Genomic DNA, 23,103 nt, shown 5'->3' with positions numbered 1-23,103 from the left:
GTTTATCTATATTTTGGCCCATCAGTTTTGAGTAGGGTTTTCCTGTTAATATGATGACCTGTAATGCTGCAGTTCCACAGTTTGCCACCTTGTGTCACTAGAGGCTGTGGTATTTCTCACCTACAGACAAATTGATCACTTTGCTGATGCTGTTTTGATTCAGATGATTTAATACTGAAGAACCTTTTGATCTCTAGTCATTTTTTTAACAGAAGTTGTTGCCTCATGCTGCTTGCCCATGAATCATCTATCAGTTCTATAATTTCTAGGCCAATCCCAGCACAATTACATCTTCTGAAGAGACTACTCCCTCCAGGACACCTGGGTTCACTCTTCCATTGTTCCTGCCATCTGCTATTTACTCCAGTGCATTTCCGTGCAAGTGCACATCCCACATCACTGCCTTCATTTCTTATCTCTTTCTTTTCAAATGTTGTTCATCTGTGGTATTGTCATCCTAAGGAATGATCTCAGACCTGAAACGTCTCTTTAGATGCAGTGTGATCTTCCATCTCCGGCTTCTCCCTCAGCAATTTAATTATCAGATTCAAAAGGCATTGCTTAATGTCAAATGTTCCAAATGCAGTTGCTAAGCCAAAGTTAAACAGAAAATGTGTTTTTGTTGAATGAAAACAAAATAAATGGAAAATAAATTTTAATTGCTTATGTGCTGTAAGCTAGCTGATCACTTATGGAAGGGTTGGATGGGGTGGTGAAGGATTAGATGTGGAATTACTGGATAAAAACTGTAAGTATAGTCATTGGATTGGATTCTGTGATTTTGGATTGACTGAGCAATACATTATGAGATGCGGGCTTTACATTTCCAAGTTGCACAGTGGGCAGGTGACCTGTTTCACCATCCACTCTTTCAAGGAGTCAGACAGCCAATGCAGAGTTGAAATTTAGAGGATCCAGCAGATGATTAGGACTGATGATCAGAGAACAGAGATTTATCATGCATCCTGGAATTATTGCGGAGTGCAACTTGGAGAAGCAGAGACATACATTTCCCGAGCAGTGGGAGGAAGAAGCCTGTGGCTCTAACCAGCACAGGTAGCTGAGGAGATGAGCATCAGGAGAGTGCTGGCCGCCAGGCCTTGGATGGAGAATGACTTAATGGCCTAACCAAATCAGGAAAAGTAAGTATATTTTCTGATCCACCTGCATCCTTTGTTTTAAGCCTCATACCCTTTCACTCTGTCTTGCTGAACATCTGCTTGCCATTACTCCTCATACCCAATCAACTTTTAGCTGCACCAGCCTTTGCTATCAATGCAACAACCCCTATCCATTCATCCATTTAGCATTCTCTTACTCCAATCCCGTGTGATGTGATGTCTTTGTTTCATTACGACTCTCAGCAAATGCAGGTATTTCATTGGGTGGAGACCTGAACTGCATTCATTTTTTTTGTCACTAATAGGAAAAAAATGGAGATGGGGTGGCCAGAACAAGAAGTGGAACTCACAGGTACAGAGGAGGCAGCCCTGGAGATCAGTCTTTCTCAGTTGGAGATGCAGAAACGGGGAACTTGCAGATAGCTGGTGACTGTATTACAAATAATTCTGACACACCTATGCTGACTTTATTTCATCAGTGACTGAACTGTGAGAAGACCAAGAATGGTGAGTGTCAAATGGTCACTTTGCCACAACTGAATCATATCCCTTTTGTCTTCTAGGGCCTTCATGCATATGGCAAGCTTTGCTGGACATGCACAAGGACAGTTCCTCAGAGGACTAAATTCCTTCAGAAGATTCACTGTAACAGCATACAGCTGTTCCCCAGTACAGGTACTCACATTTCAGTGGGTGCAGTTAGAGAGCTGATTAGGATTTCACCTGGATGTTCACAAGTGTGCACAAGCAGATACCAGTGATAGGAACTCTTTTGTGGAAAGTCTGTGTCAGGGGCACAATCCTCTCCAAGCTCTGCTCAGCTGGACACAGAATCTGTACCATGATGACTGAGGTTGAGAAGTAGATGCTGTTGAAGTGCAACAACAACTTGAGGAGGTTCTGTCAGATATTCTACTCCCATTCTCCACAAAGACAAAGAAGATGATGATGTGAAACAAATAATTACAAGAATATCTGCTTTGAAAAGAGTGGGCAGCTAATTAACACTCAAAGTCCACACATGACATGATCAAGTGTGCTGATTTTGAACGGAGGCTTTTCTACTGCTTTTACGTGCACCATTATTATCACCCATTCTATTATTTTCGATGGTGTAAGGAAATACATTGTTCGCCAAACCATTAACAAGATGGCACTGGAGCGTGGCAACACGTTGCAATACCAATCCATATGCTATGTAACGAAACTGCAGCTGTTGTTTCTGATCACTTGAACTTGATCTCAGGGTAATTCTTTCAAAATGAGCTTAAGCAAAATTTAGGGAAATTGATGCGCAGATTCTGTTAATTGTAACCTGTAGTCCAGTTTTTTTTCCCATTTGCACATGTGGAGTAGAATTGCTAAAAAAAAACCTGGCCAGACCTCCATTATACTTGTACTTGTTTGTAGAACTTTGAGGAGGCTAGAAAAAGTAATCTGGATTTTTTAGGATCAAGGCCACAAAGACAGAGAAGTTTTTAAGACATGGTTTATATGGTGTTTTTGTTGAACGAAGAAACTGCCTTCTGCACCCCAAAGGCTCTGTATATTTAAAAAAAAGTTCTTTTCACAAATTAAGTGTGGCTGGACACTTTCTGTGACTTTCTGTGATTAGCACACATCTAGCAGATCAACCAAATTGCATCATTATTCTTCTTAAATACGTCAGATTATTATTTAGAGCTAAATCAGTTTTATAAAAAAGTATTAAAACACTGCCCAATTGCACTGGTTCGTGACAGGTTTTGTGCTGGCTGTTGGCAAATGAAATTAAGTAAGAACGTGAGAGAAGAAAATGCTTTTCAAACCAAGAGTAATTTTTGAGTGCACTTTGTACCTGTTTCACCCCCTGCACCCAATCTGGAGCTCCATCAGTGAAGCCGTATTGTGCAACTAGGGATGACTTCACTCAGTGCAAAGCCACAAGGTGATGATGAGTTTGCAGCAAAACATTGATACTTTACTGGGCACCACATTGTCACATTTCCTTAGGTAGCTGCAGCTCTTCAGACTTGTGTATTCTCACTAATACATCATTTATAATTGTGTGCATGTGAGGGATCTGCCAATACATCCGATAAGTCCACTTTCAACATTTCCATCAGCCTTGTATTACATTAATAAATTGCTGTTTTCATAGGAATCCATTTGCTTTGTAGGCCCCTTGGCATAAACCATCAATCCACATCAAGGATGGCACAATGGCACAGCTGGTGGAGCCGCACAGTGCCAGAGGCCCATGTTCAATCCTGACCTTGGGTGCTGTCTGTGGGGAGTTTGCATGTTCCTTCTGTGACCACCAGGTGTCCTCTGGGTGCTCCAGTTTCCTCCCACATCCCAAGGACATGTCGATTGTTAGGTTAAATGGCCACTGTAAATTGCCTTCAATGTGTAGGTGAATAGTCGTATCTGGAGGGATGGAGGAGGGTACTTGATGGGAATGTGGGGAGAAAAGAAAAATGAGATTAATATAGGATTGGTGTAAATGGGTGGTTAATAGTTTCTGCAAACTCAGTGGACTGAAGGTTCTGTTTCTGTGCAGTATCTCTCTATAATTCTATGATTCTAACCTATATTTCCATTTGGTTTCCAGATCCTTGTTTATTTGACCCCATATAAAAAGTTGCTATCCTATGTTTTTTATATTATCATCTCTTTTTGAATCTGATTGAAGTAAAAAAAAACAGGCATTAGTTTTGAAATCAGTTATTCTTAATAATATTTTTGTTCTGATAGCACCTCCTGCTTGCCAGTATGTTTCTTGAAACAGTATTTTAAATTACTTGTGTTATCAAGCTTACACTTTTTTTTAATGTCAATTCACCAGATTTTCTTGCTAAACTGCAAATATAAGGAAAGGGACCATATCTTATAGCACGACTAGATTAAAATTCATAAACGTATAGTAGAATCCACGGAGGGCAGACATAAAAGAAAAATTTGGCAGAACAAGCCAATATGTGAATAGTGCAGTATCTGGTCTTTTGCCTTGTCTTAGACATTTTATTGATTCATCCTAGATTGTATTTCATCCTTTAATATAATCCCATAGATCAAACAATGACCACAGTTGATGAACATTGATGGTCTTCATGCCATTACCAAAAACAAGACAATGTTTAAACTTTGTCTCTATCGTTCTACCAGTTAAGTCTCCAATTTGGTTTATGATGCAAAGATGGATGGGATAATAGTTGAGGAAGACTGTAATGTCTGCAAAGAGATTGAGACAGGTTAAGTGAGCGGGCAAAAAGACAACTGATGGAGTATAAAGTGGGAAAATACAAAGTTATAGAAAAGCAGAATATTATTTAAATGGTGTAAGACTATTGAATGCTGGTGTTTGGAGCGATCAAGGACTGTCAAACAAGGAGCACAGGAAACTAATATGCAACAAATGGAATGTTTGCCTCTATTGGAAGAGTGAGAGAGTACAACAACGAGGGCGCCTTGCAATGACTGTCCTTTGGTGCTGCATGCAGATTTGCCTTTGACATAATTGCCTTTGACATAATTGCCTTTGATGTAATATAGAGAAGGTTCACTAGGTTGATTCTTAGGCTGCAGGGTTTATTTAATGACTTAAGACCATGTAAATTGGATCTTTCACTCTGGTGTTCAGAAGTGTTATTGAAATACAAAAGATTCTGTAGGGCCTCGACAAGGTGGAAGCTGAGAGAATTATTTTCCCTCGTGGGGAGTTATTGAACTGGGGGAATTTCATCTCTGGAATTCATCGCCACAGGGAGTTGTGGATGTTGAGCTAATAGTTGTGTTGAAGGCAGAGATAGATGGAATTTTGAACAATAGGGGAATCAAGGATTATGGGGATAAGCTAGTAAAGTGGAGTTAAGACCAAGATTGGATCAGCCATGACCTTACTGAATGGCAGAACAGCTTTAAGGGCCATATAGCCTACTCCCATTCCTATTTCCTGCCTTCTTATATTAAAGCAAGTAGTTGTTATAAATCTCAAAGTTTTTATTACATAGTTCTGAAATAAACATACCTTTAACATTCAGGCTCTCAAAAATAAATTTAGGAACTTTAATCACAATCAGTGAAACCTCTTTAACTGTCATGCTCTCATCCACCATAACACGTAGAGTCCTTGTTATGGACCAAAAAACTAAATAATTTCAAGTTGTATGCCAAAGGATTATCACCACGGTTTATCTATCTGTCTGCAGTAGCCATCCATTATTTAGCTGGTATTTATAATGCATAAACTTGATCAGATAACAGAAATTTGCAAGATTATAAAACTAAAATATTTCTATCCATTTATAGAAAAAGCAATCAATAGGAGTAAGAAAGCATATATTCACAGAAAAGACACTGATTAAAATGTTTGCAGTATTCCTGCTTGTTATGACAGGGACTACATTGGGTCAATCCATTCTTAGTTCAGGAATGCTGCAATCTGTCCCAGCAGACAGAGAGATTCTGGATATGTCTCTCATAGCGGCCTGGAAATGTTATTGATTCTGAGATATCAAAAAAGCTGAACCTCAGTCTATAAATTCTTTTAGACTACCTCAGTTCTTCCATTAGTCTGCACCTTTCTCCCTTAAAAGCAGTCCTTCCAGCCACTTTGGTTCCTTGCACATCTCTCACTTCCCAAATGTTGATTCCATCGTGGTCCATTTTCCACACCTGCGGTATTGATCTTTTCCTCTTTGGATGTCGTATGAAAAATGTCCATGGTGCCTACCAACTTGCTGATATCTGTTCAATCACACCAAACATCCCCATCGAGCATTTGCTGGAGGAATCTAATGAAGCAGTTGTGAGGACTGAGCCTTTATCGGATTAAAGGTCCCCAGGGACAACGTGTGAAGCTGACCCCCTTTTCACTGGAGACTTTCCGAGTCCCAGGAGTTAAAAGAAATGTGAAGGTAAATTAATTCAAAATCCTCTTTTCCCATGAAGTGAAAATGCAGCCTTAAGTGCCCATCATTTCAAGCTGATGAATGCACTCCAGTTAAGTTGGGAATTGTTGCACTTGGGCCAGGTTATAATTGTGTTTCTTTTTCCTTCTATTATTGATGCATATCTCATTCAACACACTCATTCTGAGGATTAAAATTCTCCCCAGTAATTTCAGTAGTTAAGATTTTCCAGTTTTTTTTGTTCACCTAACAGCATAAATTTTAATGTGGTTTACCTTACACTTAGTGATTATTTTTCCAGCACAAATTAATTTATCTCTGCTTGAGTACATTGATATTAAGTTACTCTGAAAATATTATCATGATTCAGTTGGTTAAGACTTTCTATATCAAAATTTATATTCAGAGGTTGGAAAACGCAGAGACCAAGATGGGAATTTACAGGTTAGATTCAAATCATTTCAACAATGGCCTGGATAGCAGGAGGCTCAGTATGGAATTGTGGCCTTACTGTGGTCACATGCCAGCTTGTTGCAGCGCACAGTACTACGCCCCTGGTCTGAGCATGGAGTTCAGGGACAATTCTGGATTGTCCTGAGCAGATACACTTTGTGTCTGCCCCTTCAGCCATTGCTGGCACATTTAAAACTGCAACATTCATATGAATGGGGTCACTGACCTTGATTAAAAAAGGTAAGTGAAGTTGATTGTTTTTTTTACACTTTTAAATTATCTTTAAAAATAATAATTAATTTTTTTGAATGTATTTGAACAGTTTCTATATGTCTCAGATCCAAGATTTTTGGAGCTAGTTTGAAAGCGTGCCTGGCAGTACAAGCTGTCAGCTTGTCAGTAGGGCAGTTTGGGGGTGGACTTCAGTTTGTAGTACCTGAGTGTAGTCACCGTTCGTGGACTGTTGCACCTTGAAGAACAGCTGCAGCAGTCCAGGACACTGCCTGAAGCATGTGGTGAAAGTTGATGCATTTGTGAGCATCCTACCAGCAAAGTGCGAGGTCGAGAACAATCCAGACCATTACCTCACTTTAGCTCATCTTCAAAGTAGAGCTGGCAAACAATTAACATGAGGAGGAATTTCTTTAGCCAGAGGGTGGTGAATCTGTGAATTCATTGCCACAGGCCAAGTCATTGGGTATATTTAAAGCGAAAGTTGATTGGTTCCTGATTAGTAAGGGCTTCAAAGGTTACGGGGAAAAGGCAGGAGAATGGGGGTGAGATGGAATAATAAATCAGCCATAATTGAATGATGGAGTAGACTCGATGTGCCAAATGGCCTAATTCTACTCCTATGTCTTATGGTCTTAATAAAGCTAATCATGATTAATCACAAAAAAAATAAGCACAACTTCATTGGTTTTAATCACACTGAAACAATTGTAGGAATCCAGTAACTTTGGACAATGGTAAAACACTTGCCCCCTAACCACTGATGATATTATTTAGTTGTTTGACAACCTCAATTGGTATAGATCTAACTTGGCAAATAACATATTGTTTCTGCCCTCGAATCACACAAAAATTATTATCCATAAAGAACAGTTATACACAACTTATTATTCTTAGCATCAGATATTTAAGTTGTTAAAAACTTTAGCAATGTGGACATTTTATTGATCTAACTGAAGCTTTGAAGATGGTGAATGGCTGGGTTGGACTGAGGCAGGTAAGTTTTTAATCTAATAAAGGGTCCAAATACCAAGAACACTGTTTAAAGATTAGGAATCAAGAAGGAAGCTGAGACAGAGGGCTTAGCCCACAGCCATTACTGAGGTCCTAGTGATTGTTCCAGCAGATTGGTGATGTGTTGAAAGCATCACTATGTGGTGGTCTTCATTCTCATGCCTCTCGGCTTCAAAACCAGCTCACCTCAACATCTAACCATAGGAAGCAGAGAGGGAGAGGTGAGGTGCAGCCATGGACTCGCACTGCAATAGGTGGACTACTTTTCTTCACTGCAAGGAGTTGTGATTTGGGTACTGTGCGAGCCATGAAAATAGGGCTGTTGTCACTGTCTCTCAGATGCCTTGCACAGCCCTGCAGATGTTAGTTTACTTTTTGATTCAAAGCTCAGTAATTTTTTAAACCTTTTTCTTCCCTTAACATGTTTTAATTTTTTAACAACTGTTAATTTGTTTTTGTTTTATTTGTACATGTCAACTAGTGTATGTCCTACTTCACAGCAAACATTAATATCACTCCACAATTTCGCCAATATTTTAAAGTAGGATTATAAAGGGTAAACATGATGTCTGAGCCATATGTTTAGACATATTGTTTACCCTTTTTAATCCAACGTGGTTCATTTTCAATAAAGGTAATAGATAGAGGTTATTTGATAAACCAGAAATGGCATTATCATTCAGCAGTCCTGCAAGTTGTGGCAGCTGTTAATCAACTGATTACCTTCTAACTGAGAAGCAAAAATGCTAAGCTCCCATTCAGAATTGAGAGCACAGTATTCTTAGCTGACCCTTCAGTCTAGTAGCTGGGGAGTGGTGCAGTATTAGAGGTGCTGTCTTTCACATGAGGTGCTTAAATGAACATGTGTGCACTCTCTCTGGTGGGAGAAGGGCAGGAAATCCAAAATATCTCTATCAACTTCACAAAAATAGATTATCTAATTATTGTAGGATCTTGCTTTGTACAAATTAGCTGCAGTGTTTCCTACATTACGCCGGTGACTTCCCTTCAGAAGTACCATTGACCATGAGGAGTTTTGGGCTAACCTGCGTCTTTGAAAGTCACCAAGTAAACATGCCTTTCTTTTCTGAAACATTTACCTGGTCCACCCCAATACTTGGCCTCTGCAGTCTTTGCCATTTATAGGATGGAAGGCAGCAGACTGTGAAAGGTTCTTGGATGATACCTCGCCTGCCTGCAATCTCCAGCACTTTGAGGGACAAGGGCGAGGGGTATGAAGAAGCTTCACCTCCTCCATATTCCAAGTCACACATCAACCTTGGATACTTGTACTTTCTTCACCTACCTAATTGGGACTAAATTTACAATACAAAGTGCAATGGTTCGTGAAGGCAGCATTCTATCACCTTCTCATGGCAAGTAGGGATGGGCAATAAATGCTACCCTTGTCAGCAAAATCTACATCTGTGAGTGAACAAATAAAGCAAAAATATATTTGCTTCTAACAGTGAGAAAAATGAATGGCGTCTGTCTCACCAAGCTACAAGTAATCTTCCCATTTCCATTCTTTTATCATTTAGGCCATGCTTTTGGCAGAACTCTGCTCAGTTTGGATTCTTGTTGCATTAGGAAAATAATGAACAATATCAGTAGTGTAATGCGCGAAAAAGAAATTGATGGCACAGTGGTTCAGCCGCTAGTGCTGCTATCATACAGCTCCAGCGATCTGGGTTTGATTCTGACCTCCAGTGCTGTCTGTGTGGAGTTTGCATGTTCTTTCGGTGACTGTGTGTATTTCCTCACTCCACATCCCAAAGACATGCTGGTAGATTGATTAGCTACGTTAAATTGCCTGTGGTACAGGTGAATGGTAGGAGAAGCAGTGAACAGTTGAGGGGCATTGTGAGAGAGAATTGGCTGCAAGGTGACAAATGGCAGAATGGAATGAATGTGTGTTCTGAGAGTCAGCATGTACTTGATGGGCTGAATGGTCTCCTGTATTGTAAGGAAAGACATGAAATATAGAGCCCTATCTTTTTAGTCTGGAATTTATATTCCACATATTGTGCTACTTTTCAGGTATTATATCTCCTGCTCTTCTGTACCGGGGTCTAATGATCATTGGATTTTGTTGTTTGGACTTTGGTTTTGCGATGTGCTGGTGCTTATGTGGCTTTGGAACATTATATTGCTGGGAGGTAAGCAGGGTTTGGGCATGATGGAAATCAGCAGGAAAACCTGGATGGGCTGAGAACACCAGGAACCTACTGCCATGAATGGCAGGGTCCCACTACCATATTTTAGATCTGTTGCCTACCTGGCAGCCAGGTTAATTTGCATAGCCAAGAAGCAAAAGTCTGCCTCCCAATATGTGGTGGGGGTGCGGCGGGGCAGGTAATAAAAAGGCATCTTTTTTGCTCAAGTAGCAAGAAGCTGCAGAAGCTGGAAATCTGAAATAACAGAAAATACCGGTGATATTCAGCAGGTGAGACAGCATCTATGGAGAGAGATGAACAGAAGTAAAGTCATTGACCTGAAACATTAACTGATTCTCTCTGCCAGACCTGCTGAGCTTTTCAAAATTTCCTGTGTTTGTATCATTTTTGGCCAGAAAAATGAAGTTGTTTATTGTTGATTGGATCAAAAGCATCATTGAGCTGTTCATTTATTCTTGACTCATCTCTGTTTGAAAAAGTTTAAAAAAATACAACGAGAGAAGGTCACTGTAGGGCAAGTGCAAGTTCTCTTAAAAGGTCAGACATTGCGTATAACTTGTGTATGCTGCATTATATCATATGATGATACATAAAGATTATATTGAAAGATTGTTGACTGTTATATGTGAAGGTGAGCTTTTAAACTTTTTCATTAAGTACAAGTTCCAAGTCCAAAGAAAGCATGCCAAACATGCCAGGAATTTGATTTGTATTATCACCAATGTTCCAATGGACTATATTTCATTAGTGGTTAATTACTAGTATTGAACCATGTCTATTTAATTTAATGGGTGATATGTCCAGTTGATAGCCTTTTAATTTTTACTATAGGTTGCATTGTTCAACTCATGACAAATGATTTTCCTGGGAACACTTCAATAGATGTAGTAAAGGTATATTACTGAATGTTTGGTCTCTAGAAACTGCTTTCCATTTACCTTCACTGTATGCCCAACATCAAATGTTGCCATAGCAACCACACTGTCATCTATGAACAGTAAACTTGTATTCAGTTAGAAATGTTGATTCACAGCTGTGGCAATAATACATATAAAATGACTTTTGGTAACGTGCTATGCAAAGAAATTACAAGATACTCTGCTATCAGCTCACTGCCTACAAACATGGTGGAAGCAAAGTAAATCGAAGAGAATTTGACTGACATTTTGAGGGAAAATATTTTTCAGAGTTTCTGGGAGAGAGGGAAAATAGGGCTGAATAGATAGCTCTACAAAAAGCATTAATCCATTGGGCCAAGTGGCCTCTTTCTGGACCATAACAATTTGGTGATTCAATGACGCTGTTTAAGTTTTCTAAGCTCTAATAATGTGTCTTGATTTATGTCAGTAATGGAAAACACATTTATAATGTGGATGCTGTGTAGGCCCAATATGATGTGTTCGAGTTCCCTCCTCACGTTATCTTCTCGACCCTGTCTGATAGTTGTTTATCTAATAAGTTATGTGTGTGCATTCCCTGTTGTTTGATTGGCTTGAATGAAGTAGTTATTGGAAAGGATTTCCATGGAATTCTATGGTAAACTACAAAAGTTCCGTTTGTTTTGAGAATAGATCACACATTGCCTCACTTGCATTTTCAGCTTGTTTTGCAAACAAATGCACATGCTGCCATTTTCAGTGAGCGAATGGACCTCTTTACATTAGTTGCAGAGCTTCTCAGTGTCTGAGTCATTCTCTCCATTGTGTTTCATTCATGGTGAAAGTGTTTCTCTTGTCATTTTTATAGACATTCCCAAAGCAGCTGTCAGGATCTTGAGCAACATGACATTCCTGTTTGTGAGCTTGTCATACACTGCAGAAAGTGCCATCGTCACCGCTTTTATTACCTTCATTCCCAAGTTCATTGAATCTCAGTTTGGCATCCCAGCATCTAATGCAAGCATTTACACTGGTAAGATGTGTACGTTAACCTTTTGGGTCGTCAAGTTATTTAAAGCAACAAAAATGTGTGTTGTGCCATAGAATGAATGCAAACTTTTTGAGGATTTTACCCCTCCATGGATCAGGTTGAAAAGGCTGAATTATGAATCAGTGCTTCATGTATGATTGAATGAGACAGATTATTCTGTTCTCCTTGTTAGATGTATTTGAATGCTAAACTCTGAAATAATTAGCAAAGACAACTTGGATAGTTGTAATTTATATCTGGATTTTAAGCTTTTCGTAAGATTTATTTGATAATCCTCTGATTGCTTTGTGAAACACTGTTGTATTGAGACAAGACAGTATAAACGAAGCATTGGAAAGTGAAATAAAAACAGAAAATGCTGGAACTGCTTAGCAGCTCAGGTAGCGTTTGTGGAGTTAGAAACAGAATTAGCATTTAAGGTCGATATGTTTTAATCAGGATTTGAAAACGTTAGAATTCAAATGTGTTTTAAATTGCAGGGAAGGAAGAGAAGTGGAGAGAGTAAAGGGAATCTCTCCGGCAGGGTGGAGACCCAGCAAGACCAAATGACACACGAGATGGTAGTGGAAGGTGATGAGGGATTGTTAATCGCAGGTGATCTATCAGGAGGGGATGCAAATAGGTGGGCAGCATCAATGCCATTTGTGTCATTTCAGTCTCTCTTGGTCTCTATCCTATCAAAAGCGTCCCATTTGTTACCTCTTCACCTCTTTCCCTTCTCTGGAACAAAACATGTTTGATTTCTAACATATCCAGTCCTGATGAAAGGTTATTGACCTGAAGTTAAATCTGTTTTGTACTGCCTGACTTACTCAGTGCTTTCATAATTTCCTCTTTTATTCCAAATTTCCAGCATCGGTTGTTTTATGCTTGTCAAATGAAAATTTCATTCTTACAGAATTTTTAGTAAAATTTTAAATTGAAATCTTGTGACAACACCCAATTCTTATTCATTTAAAGAAAGTGAGTCTTCAGATGATTACCGTTTGATGGTAATTTTAGCTGAAGTTAAACTGGTTACTTCATTGGAGATGATGGTGTAAACCATACTCATTATCACCAGCGCACCAGTAAAATAATACACAATACATTTCTTATACATTAGGCAGGTGCTGCTACATTCCAGCTTGCATAGCATAAGTATGATATTTTTCATCATCTTTCTACAAGCTACTGTTACGAGGTTTACCTGTTCTTGTGTTTATAAGTGCGCAGCTTGTGAGGCTAATTCTGGTCTGATCCAGAACACCAACCTCATTTGTGATCTTTGGGGTTGTATCTAGTTTTAATAGATTTGTCACTAATTCCTTCCCTTTAGTGAAGGAATTTAGTGAAGGCTTTGGTGAATACTGGGCTTCAGTGAGGGCGGTGAGTAGCAACCAGGTAAGTTCCTAAGTCCACTAGTTTATCAAAGAGGCAGTAATGTCAGTCCCTGGAGTGGTATACTCCTCCTGTCAGATGTGGGAGATCAGAGAGCCAGCTAGTGTCCCTGATGACTATGTTTGTAGGAAGTATGTCCAGCTCCAGCTCCTCTCAGACCACATGGATCAGTAGGAGTGGCAGCTGGATTCTCTAAGGAGCATACAGGAGGCAAAAAGTGTTATGGACAGGATTTTTAAGGAGGTGGCCACACCAAAGGTTCAGCCGGCTAGGTGTTTCTGTAGCTGCAAGCAAGACTGTTGCCTTCTTGGTGCAAGGGTCAAGGATGTCTCTGAGTAGGCACAGGACATTTTGAAAGTGGAGGGTGAGCAGCCGGAAGCCATGGTCCGTATTGGCACTAACAACATAGGCAGGAAGAGAAATGAGGCCCTACAAAGAAAATTTAGGGAGTTAGATGGAAAGTTAAAAATCCGGACGTCTAGGGTGGTAATCTCAGAATTATTCCCGGTGCGATTTGCTAGCAAAACGAGATAGTGAAGTTAAACTTGTGGCTCAGGAGCTGGTGCAGGTGGGAGGGCTCATGGAGCTCTCTTCCAGGGCAGGTGGGACCTCTACAAGAAGGATGGGTTACACCTAAACTGAAGGAGGACAAATATCCAGGGAGGTTTGCAAGTGCTACTTGGGATGGTTTAAACTAGCGTGCCGGGGGTGGGAACCAGAGCAACAGGTCAGCAGTGGAGAGATTGAGGTGAAGGTAGGGATTTGGCCAAGTAAGTCTGATAGGAAAGCCAGGCAGGGCCAGGTAAATGTACATCATGGAACTGATGGACTGTAGTGTGTTTATTTGAATGCAAGGAATATTATGGGTAAAGCAGATTAACACAGAGCCTGGACCTCAGGGAAAAGTGCTACATTAGGGAAAGGCAGATTTCAACATTATTATGCAGGAGCCAGGGAGAGTAGATTGGGGGCAAGTCCACATCTGATATAAGATATGATATATGAGAATCATTTACAGACCAACTGGTCAAAATTCAGGACCAGTATGTTCCAGTAAGGAGAACAGACGAGGAGGGAACCTTGGATGACGAGAGATGTAAGTTTAGTCAAAAAGAAAAAGCAAGCATATGTAAGGTTTAGGAATCTGAAATCAGACAGGGCCCTTAAGGAATATAAAGAAAGCAGGAAAAAACTTTGCTGCATAGTATTTCACCTCCATAATATTTACTCCTAACCCAGTCTATATGTCTGAGATGGAACCAGACTGGTTGTAATCTAAGCATCTCATTTGATCTTGAATTGGACTTCCTCCTTCCACAGTAAGGTTACCTCTACAGCTCATTCCAAGGTTATGAATAGGTTCCGTTTTTACAGATGTCCATAAATTGATTTTGTCCATAAGTCAGAAAATACACAAAATCACTTGATATAGTAACCCTATTTCCACAGTATTGTAAAGAATGGTGTTGATGAAGGCCAATTCACATGAACACTTATGGTCTTCCCCTGCCTAGATACAATGGTACAGAATCAGGAAGTCCCAAGCTCATGGCTTGTTTCGATGCACTTGAAGTATCAGTGGCTGTTGCATTGTTTAACAGAGTATTGTTGCAACAATATCAATAAAAGGGATTGCTTGTCAATTTCCAAAGCAACTCTCTTAAGTGGCCTGCCGTGGTGAAATTGGCAGCTTGTGCTTTTCAGATGGTGTCTGATTACTACAGGAAGGTTAAATGGAAACTTTTTCTTAAAGTTCTCATTTGAATGTAATAATATTTAACAGCACTCGTTTGTATGTATGGGCTGTCCAGGAGTCAGACATTCGTAACCCAGGGAGGGCCTGTAGTCTTGACCATTCTAACATGAAGCTGATCCATAAATTTCAGCTCATTGAATCTTTGTTGCTTGTTTTGAACACCCACTGAGTCCTACTCATTCTCCACAAATCCCATTGATCCAGGTTAGTCTTCAGTCCACCAGTGGCTTGATCTTAATGTTTTTATCTTCTTGACAAATTTTTGCCTTCCAAAATCTTGGTAATTCTACAGCTAGAACTCTCCAAGAACTCTGCACTACTCCAACACTAACCACTTTTGCATCCTCCACTTGCCTTGGTCCACCAGTGGCATTCATTTTCAACTCTCTAAGCCCTGGGCTCTAGAATCCTGACCTCAACTTCTCTGTTTCTCCTCCTCTCTCTCATTCTCCTAATTGCTGTTGCTTTGTTTTCAGTATAAGCATTTGTTCAATTAGACTCCTGTGAAGTGCCTTTCATTGCTGTTACCCTGTTTAAAGCTTGAGATAAATGCAACTTATTGTTGATTTGTTAGAGAAGAGATAAACATGTAGCCCAAAATTAACACAGAAAACTGCAAGGCCATCCTGTTATTTTTAAATCTGCACAGAGCACTTCGACCACTTTAGTTACCTGATCTGGTAAGAATGTTTAATAAAAATAATAATCTGTTGGCCATGCACAACATGTGTTCATGAGTGGAATTTGGCAGGTGCACTGCCAATGTTCCCATTTCTAACACTGCACCTTTCTCAGTTGTAGCCTGGGCAACGTGTCAAAGAGAGTCAATTCTATTTTATGTTACCGGTTATAAAATTACATAGTAGAGTTCAACAGTAGTAACAGTTGATGGAGCAGTTGTTACTAAGGGTAACAGAAGAAATAAAGCGAGACCAGAAAATTCAATTGATGAAACACATATTTTAAGAATATTGGACTACATCGATGATTGGTCTACACCATGACTTCCCTTGTACTCTTGCATTATATGTAAATACTTAGTTATAAAAATAAAATGTTTTTACAATTATGATGGAAATCTTTTGCTTGACACAATATATCTGCTGCCTGTCTGCAACACCTTGACTCAGTGAGACCACAGATATGCTTCAAAGCAAGTGGAACTCAGCTGGGTGCTGGCTGCCAATCTTGTACATCTCTTGACTACTCTGAAGGATGCATCCACTGATATACACACCAAAACGATGGATGAAATGGGAATTCGCTATCATATCTAGAATTGGGTGAAGAAAATGGCAGGAAGTCACCTGATAGATGCTGAACCTTCAAAATTGACAGTGCAGCGTAAGGGATCCTCAAATACACAATTAAGTTTTCTGATTTTCTGAGTGAGGATTTTCAGTTGCTTATTTCTGAAACCATCATGATATACAAAGCTAACACAGTGAGCTGGGCAACCCTTGCCTACTGGTAACTCAGCCATTAAACTGGATCAACCCCACAATTGGCTGCATTTCACCTTTGTTTTTCAGTTTATGGGGAAAACATTAGAATGCATGACTAAAGTGGACAGTTCTTTCAAAGAAACAGGACAAGAATTATGGGGAGAAAATGGTTCTCTTCTGTGGGTAAGAACTTAGAGATTGGCAGAAAAGGCACATCAGAGTGGGACTGCGTGAAGGCCATTCCTGGTTTGTACGGGCCTTCATCCTCTCATGTACAAGGCCCTAAATGAGCAAATCAGGTTGGATATGGATTGTTGAGGACAGGGGTAGAGAGAGGTTCAGAACATTAGGAGCATTGGGGATGGGGATGGGGTGGGGCAGTGGATTGAGATCTGGGACATCATTGCCCAGAAGATCAGTGAGCCATAGGAGCATGAAGGGTTGGGAGCAGTGAGGGTAGGCAGGGAGACTAAGTAATCAAATAGTTGTGAAGTATGTACGGATTGGACAGAACACGAACAGGGGCCCCTAGGATGTTGACAGTGAGGATGGTGGGAGCAAATACCAAGGAAACCCCTTAAATGAGGATCTTGCTGCAAGATCATAGACACCTTGGAATTACTAGCAGCAGATGAGCTAAAGTGGTGCCCTCCCACAAATATTGAAGCAGATATCAGTTCTCAGTTAAAGTATGCTTTAGCGAGAGTGAGCCTAAATGCACAGAACAGTTTTTTGCAAGTGATTTCAAAACAAGCATTGTATGTCTTTTGACATCCCTGCTCATGTGTGCATGTATGGCAGACCAAGACGAAATTTGAGGATGTGGGCAATGTGTTCATAAAACATAAAACTAACATACACCATTCAGAAACACTGTGAAGGAATTTCTAGCTAGTTTTTTGAGGTAGCCATAGAAAAAACATGTCATCTGCATATAATGAATTTCATTATCTCAAAGATAACTAAATCTGAAACAATAATTCAATTTGGCTTCATTTACCCAGCTAAATGTATGTAAAATATGGGTGGGGAGTAGACCCTGGTGTTTTTGTCTTTTGATTGTTGGATTTTGTTATACTGCATACTTGTATATATTGTACACCATGTTTCCCACATTACAGCTTTGACTGCACTTTACAGGATTCATTTGGCTGTAAAGCATTTTGGCACATTCTAAAGTTGTGAAAGAGGTTTCTTTTGTTAAGCCTGTCTTGATGTAATTGCACAATTTGGTCACTGGATGGCTTTATGCTTCATCTGCTAACTTCAGAACCTCCAGTTGAATTATTACCGCTATTTATCATTTTAGACTTAAAATTAGAAGTTTTGTTTTCATCTTCTTCATCATTTCTGTTATCATTTTTAAATGAGCCTCTTATGAATGATTTCTCCCTCCAGGTTGCTCATTTACCCTGGCTACTTCTACATTAACATTTATAGAAAACTTGTTGGTCAGAACTGGAATTTTTCGATAGTCAAGATAAATTGATTTTAATTGAGAAGTATTAGCTTTCTGGAGATAATTTTTTTTTATTGCTGGCTTCTCTCCACAGAATCATTCCTGAGGATATCATATTGATTGTATAACCCAGATGGAACAAACAGGCCATGTGCCAAGTTTGCAGTCATAGTTTAATAAACTCTCCCTTCCATTATCAGTAACAGTTTTCCTGAGACCTATCTGGGTGGCACCTTGGAATATTTTAACAATGAAGGAAGTGCTACATAAATACAACTTGATAGTAAAACAAAACAGATCTTGCACTGACTCAAATGGTGAACAAGAAGGAGATTGTATTTCAGTTCTTTAAACACATGTATTCTGCAATAAAGTTATAAATTTGTTTATACTATTCAAATTTCCAGAAGAACATCTATAGGAAATTATAGCTTAATATCTGGTTGAAAAATATTAATCCTGTTGCAAAAATATAACAACACTTCTTAAATAATGGCTTAGTCAATAAGTTAAGCCTAGTTGAATCTTTGAAAGGTAGGTAAATTTAAAATTTTCTTGCCCCACCTCATGTGGTTTATTGTAGAAACTGTTAAGATAAGATATTTATTTATTATTCACATATACATCAAAACACACAGTGAAATGCGGCTTTTTGCCTTACTGAGAGTGTGCTGGGGGCAGCCCGCAGGTGTCACCACTCTTCTGGTGCCAACATAGCATGCCCACAGCTCCTAACCTGTACGTGTTTGGAATGTGGGAGGAAACTGGAGCACCCGGGGGAAACCCACGCAGACACGGGGAGAATGTACAAACTGAACAATGTATTGTTGGATAGACATGAAGAAATAGTTCAGGAGCTCTAAACAGTACAATGCCTTGTTGTAACCATTTCTAATGAATAAACTTATTTGTCTTGTCTGCTGATGAAACTAAGTTATATTGCTGTGAGGGAATGTATAATTTAAAAAGACTACAGAATTAATTAGAGAATGACAATAAGATGAGGCACAGTTAAAGAGGGGGATTAATTACAAAAGAGGATCTCACCCATCCCAGGAACTTTATATACCAAGGTTTAGATATTAAAGTTTAGATAATATAGTCAGGTAGTTGATGCATGTTGCATATATAAATGAAAGGTAAACTATGATGTTGGTTAACTTGCTTCATTCATGCCCTGCACTTTAGAAGTGATATGTGGTTCTTTGTATGTGAATCGTTTATAAGTTGGTGCTCTGATTTAATTCCAGGTGTGGTCATTGTTCCCAGTGCTGGTGTTGGCATTATCCTAGGGGGCTACATTATTAAAAAGCTCAAGCTTGGTGCACGAGAATCAGCTAAGCTTGCTATGATCTGCAGTGGGGTTTCTTTGTTGTGTTTCTCCACACTCTTCATTGTTGGCTGTGAAAGCATTAACCTTGGGGGCATTAATATACCCTACACCACAGGGTAAGAAATATCTTACATTATGTTTTGGCCTGTTTGTGAATGCAATGTTTTGGCTGTAATAGTGTATGAAAGTAAAATTGGTCAAAAGGTGACAGTGATTTGGCAGCTGGTTGTTCATTGGATCTGATATTCTTTACCTCAGGTTTAAAGTGAAAAAAAATTGGGCACAGTGGAAGACGGGAATCACTCCTGGTTTCACACAACCACCAAAAGCAGTTTCCTTCTCATTGACCTAAACAGGTCCCAGAGTTCTGATTATATGGCAGGAAGTACATAAAAGTATTTTGGTCATAACTATAGATTAAAGTGAGATTACAGTTTTTTGTGTATTTATATTAAAAAGCTATGGTGTGATGCAGAGTGCTGAACAAGGTTTTCTTTCATAGTTCTTTCATAATCATTGAATCAAAGATGAGAATGATCATCATGCAGGTTACTCTGCAAAGTAGCATCAGCTGATGATGGACAACAAGTCTGGTAAATGTTGAAACAATGCATTCTTTCTTTTTAAAAAATCGGAACCTATTTACTGGCTTGATCTATTTATAAATATGGGCAGATGTAAAGGAAAGTTTGCCTCCAGTTGTGGGACATATAAACAATGAGTTTAATGACCCACAGATGACTCTGGTGCTATGATATTTTCCACTTACTGGTATCTTTTCCAGCTTAAATATCAGTGTACTTCAGAGCTGTTCAAAACTATTTACACCCAATATTCTGTGCTCAGTTTGTTACCCTAGCTCCTATCACACATTTGGTGAAGGTCAGGATCATTGTAAGGAGACTATTTTAATATACGTCAAAAAGCAGGCATGTAGGCACATTATACTTAAGAGGGAAATCAGGAGGGCAAAGAGAGGGTATGAGATGGATCTGGCAGGGAAGGTTAAGAAAAATCCCAGGAGGTTCTGTAGCTACATTAAGAGTAAAAGGGTGGCCAGGGAGAGAGTAAGTCTGCTTAGTGATCAGCAGGGCTGCCTACATCTTGACCCACAGGAGATGGGTGGGATTTCTAATGAATATTTCTCCTCTGTGTTTACTGAGGAGAAAATCATGGTCGCTCAAGAGATAAGGGAAACAAATGGAGATATTTTGGAGAATATTTATATTATCAGGGAGGAGGTATTTGCAACCTTACAGCACATTAAGGTGGATAAATCCTCAGGGCCTGACCGAGTGCATCCTCGGACTTCGTGGGAGGCTAGAAAAGAAATTGTAGAGGAACTACAGGCCGGTCAGCCTGACGTCAGTACTGGGGAAGTTACTGGAGGAAATTCTACTAGCATTTGGATAGACAGAGTCCGATTAGGAAGAGTCAGCATGGCTTTGTGCGTGGAAAGTCATGCTTGATGAATCTTTTAGAGTTTTTTGAAGAGGTAACCCAAAGGGTAGATGAGGGTGGGGCAGTGGATGTTGTCCATTTGGACCTTAGCAAGCCCTTTGACAAGGCCCTGCATGGTAGGCTGGTCTGGAAGGTTAGGTCCCATGGAATTCAGGAAGAGCTTGTTATGTGGATTCAAAATTGGCTCGGAGGTAGGAAGCAGAGGATGGTGGTTGAAGGTTGTTTCTCAGATGGAGGCCAGTGACAAGTGGTGTGCTGCAGGGAACAGTGTTGGGAACCTTGTTGTTCAGTATTTATATAACTGATTTGGTTGTGAATGCGCAAAGCTTGATCAGCAAGTTTGCGGATAACACAAAATTAGGAGGTGTTGTGAGAGGGGAAAGATTTAAAGGGATCTGAGGGGTGACTTTTTCACGCAGAGGGTGGTGAGTTCCTCCAGCACTTTTTGTGTACCTACCAGCGTTTGGATGGTCAGAGTCTGATTAGGAGGAGTCAGCATGGCTTTGTGTGTGGGAAGTCATGTTTGACAAATCCTTTAGAGTTCTTTGAAGAGGTAACCAAAAGGGTAAATGAGGGTAAAGCAGTGAAATTTGTCGATTTGGACTTTGGCAAGGCCGTTGACAAGATCTTGCATGGTAGGCTGGTCTGGAAGGTTAGGTCCCATGGGATCCAGGGAGAGCTAGTCAGGTGGATTCAAAATTGGCTCAGAGGTAGGAAGCAGAGGGTGGTAGTTGAAGGTTGTTTCTCAGAATGGAGGCCGGTGACTAGTGGTGTGCCGCAGGGGTCGGTGTTGGAACCCTTGTTAATCGTTATTTATATAAATGATTTGGATGCGAATGCATGAGGCTTGATCAGTAAGTTTGCAGATGACACGAAATTAGGAGGTGTTGTTGATCGTGAAGGTTATTGTAGATTACGGGGGGATCTTGATTAGTTAGGGAAGTGGGCCGAGGAGTGGCAAATGGATTTCAATATAGATAAGTGGAAGGTGATGCATTTTGGAAAGTCAAACCAGAGTAGGACTTATACTGTGAATGGTAGGGCACTAGGGAGTGTAATGGAACAGAGGGACCTAGAAGTACAAGTGCATAGTTCATTGAAAACACAGCATCACAGGTAGACAGGGTGTGAAAAAGGTGTTTAGCACACTGGTCTTCATCAGTCAGGGCGATGAGAAAAGAGTTGATACATTATGTTGCAGTTGTATAAGTCGTTGGTGAGGCCGCACTTGGAGTACTGTGTACAGTTTTGGTCACCCTGTTATAGGATTAAACTGGAAAGAGTGCAGAAAAGATCTACAAGAATGTTGACAGGACTAGAGGGCTTGTGTTGTAGGGAGAGCTTGGCCACGCTAGGTCTTTATTCCTTGGAATGGAGGAGAATGAGGGGCAACCTTATAGAAGCGTTTAAAATTATGAGAGGCATGGATAAGGTGGATGATAACAGTCTTTTCCCCAGGGTAGGGGGTCCAAAACTAGGAGGCATAGGTTTTGGGTGGGAGGGGAAAGATTCAAAAGGAACCTGTAGGGCAACTTTTTCACACAGAGGGTGGTGGGTATATGGATTGAGCTCCCAGAGGAAGTGGTTGAGGCAGGTACAATAGTATAAGAAGCACTTAGAAAGGTACATGGAAGGAAGGTGCCTGGAGGGATATGGGCCAAATGCAGGGAATTGGGACTAGCTGGGTGGGCACTGTAGCTGGCATGGACTCGTTTGGCTGAAGGCCCTGTATTCATGCTGTATTGCTCTGTGACTCTATCTGAGCTGCTCTTACATGTGGCACTTATTAGTGGGGATTAGGCAAGCTCCGCCTTTTATACTTCAAAATTGTAGTTGGGATTCTGAGTCATTTGACCCCAAATGGAAAATTAAACATGGCTTCCATGTACAACAGCAGTGATAGGCGGAGCAGCTGCCTGTTGTGCATGGCCGCAAAGGACCTAATACCATCTTCAGATCACTGCCTTTCAGATTATGTTAAAATTGGCCCTCAAAGGTGGGAGTGGGAAATTATCTGTCTGTGAAACTGAAAAGAATTTAGAGAATGAAAGGTGAACAGCGTAGAAGGGTGACAAATTTTTGAAAGTCTGGCTCAAGGTGCATTGCAACCCATTAGCAACCTTTGCCAAATCTAAAGCTGGAATGGACTAAGTGAGGCAAAAATGAACATGCAGCCTTGAGCCGCTGATGGTTGCTGAACTGGAGGAGATGTCACGCAATGTGTTTCAAAGACTGGATTCCTCTGCACTTTTTTAAGACCACGTAACCTTAACCAAACAATGCTGCCTATCTTAGGTTGACCCAGACACTGACCCTGGTCCCCTGGTCATGACCAGGTATCTGCAAAGGGCTTGCAGAAAGGTCTGGTGCCATGTGGTCAGGAGGAGCCCATCAGCTTATTTTAGGTTCTCATTACTGTGACTTACTTCACTAACATCTCTTCCAAAAGCAC

At 40.2% G+C, this 23,103-nt stretch overlaps 1 protein-coding gene across 2 annotated transcripts in view; it reads left to right on the top strand.

The window, feature by feature from the left end:
• LOC127574236 (solute carrier organic anion transporter family member 5A1) overlaps positions 1-23,103 on the top strand; it is a 125,081-nt gene that overhangs the window by 88,005 nt on the left and 13,973 nt on the right. The window contains exons 4-5 of one of the 2 annotated variants that reach the window (XM_052023059.1): positions 11,635-11,799; positions 19,108-19,306. In XM_052023059.1, coding sequence (XP_051879019.1) covers positions 11,635-11,799; positions 19,108-19,306 — 364 coding nt within the window. The remainder of the gene's footprint in view (positions 1-11,634; positions 11,800-19,107; positions 19,307-23,103) is intronic. The other variant, XM_052023060.1, reaches the window with a different exon arrangement.

Source organism: Pristis pectinata, chromosome 9 (genome assembly GCF_009764475.1).
Source record: "Pristis pectinata isolate sPriPec2 chromosome 9, sPriPec2.1.pri, whole genome shotgun sequence".
In the NCBI taxonomy this organism is placed as follows: domain Eukaryota; kingdom Metazoa; phylum Chordata; class Chondrichthyes; order Rhinopristiformes; family Pristidae; genus Pristis; species Pristis pectinata.
This window is presented reverse-complemented; position numbering and strand designations above follow the sequence as displayed.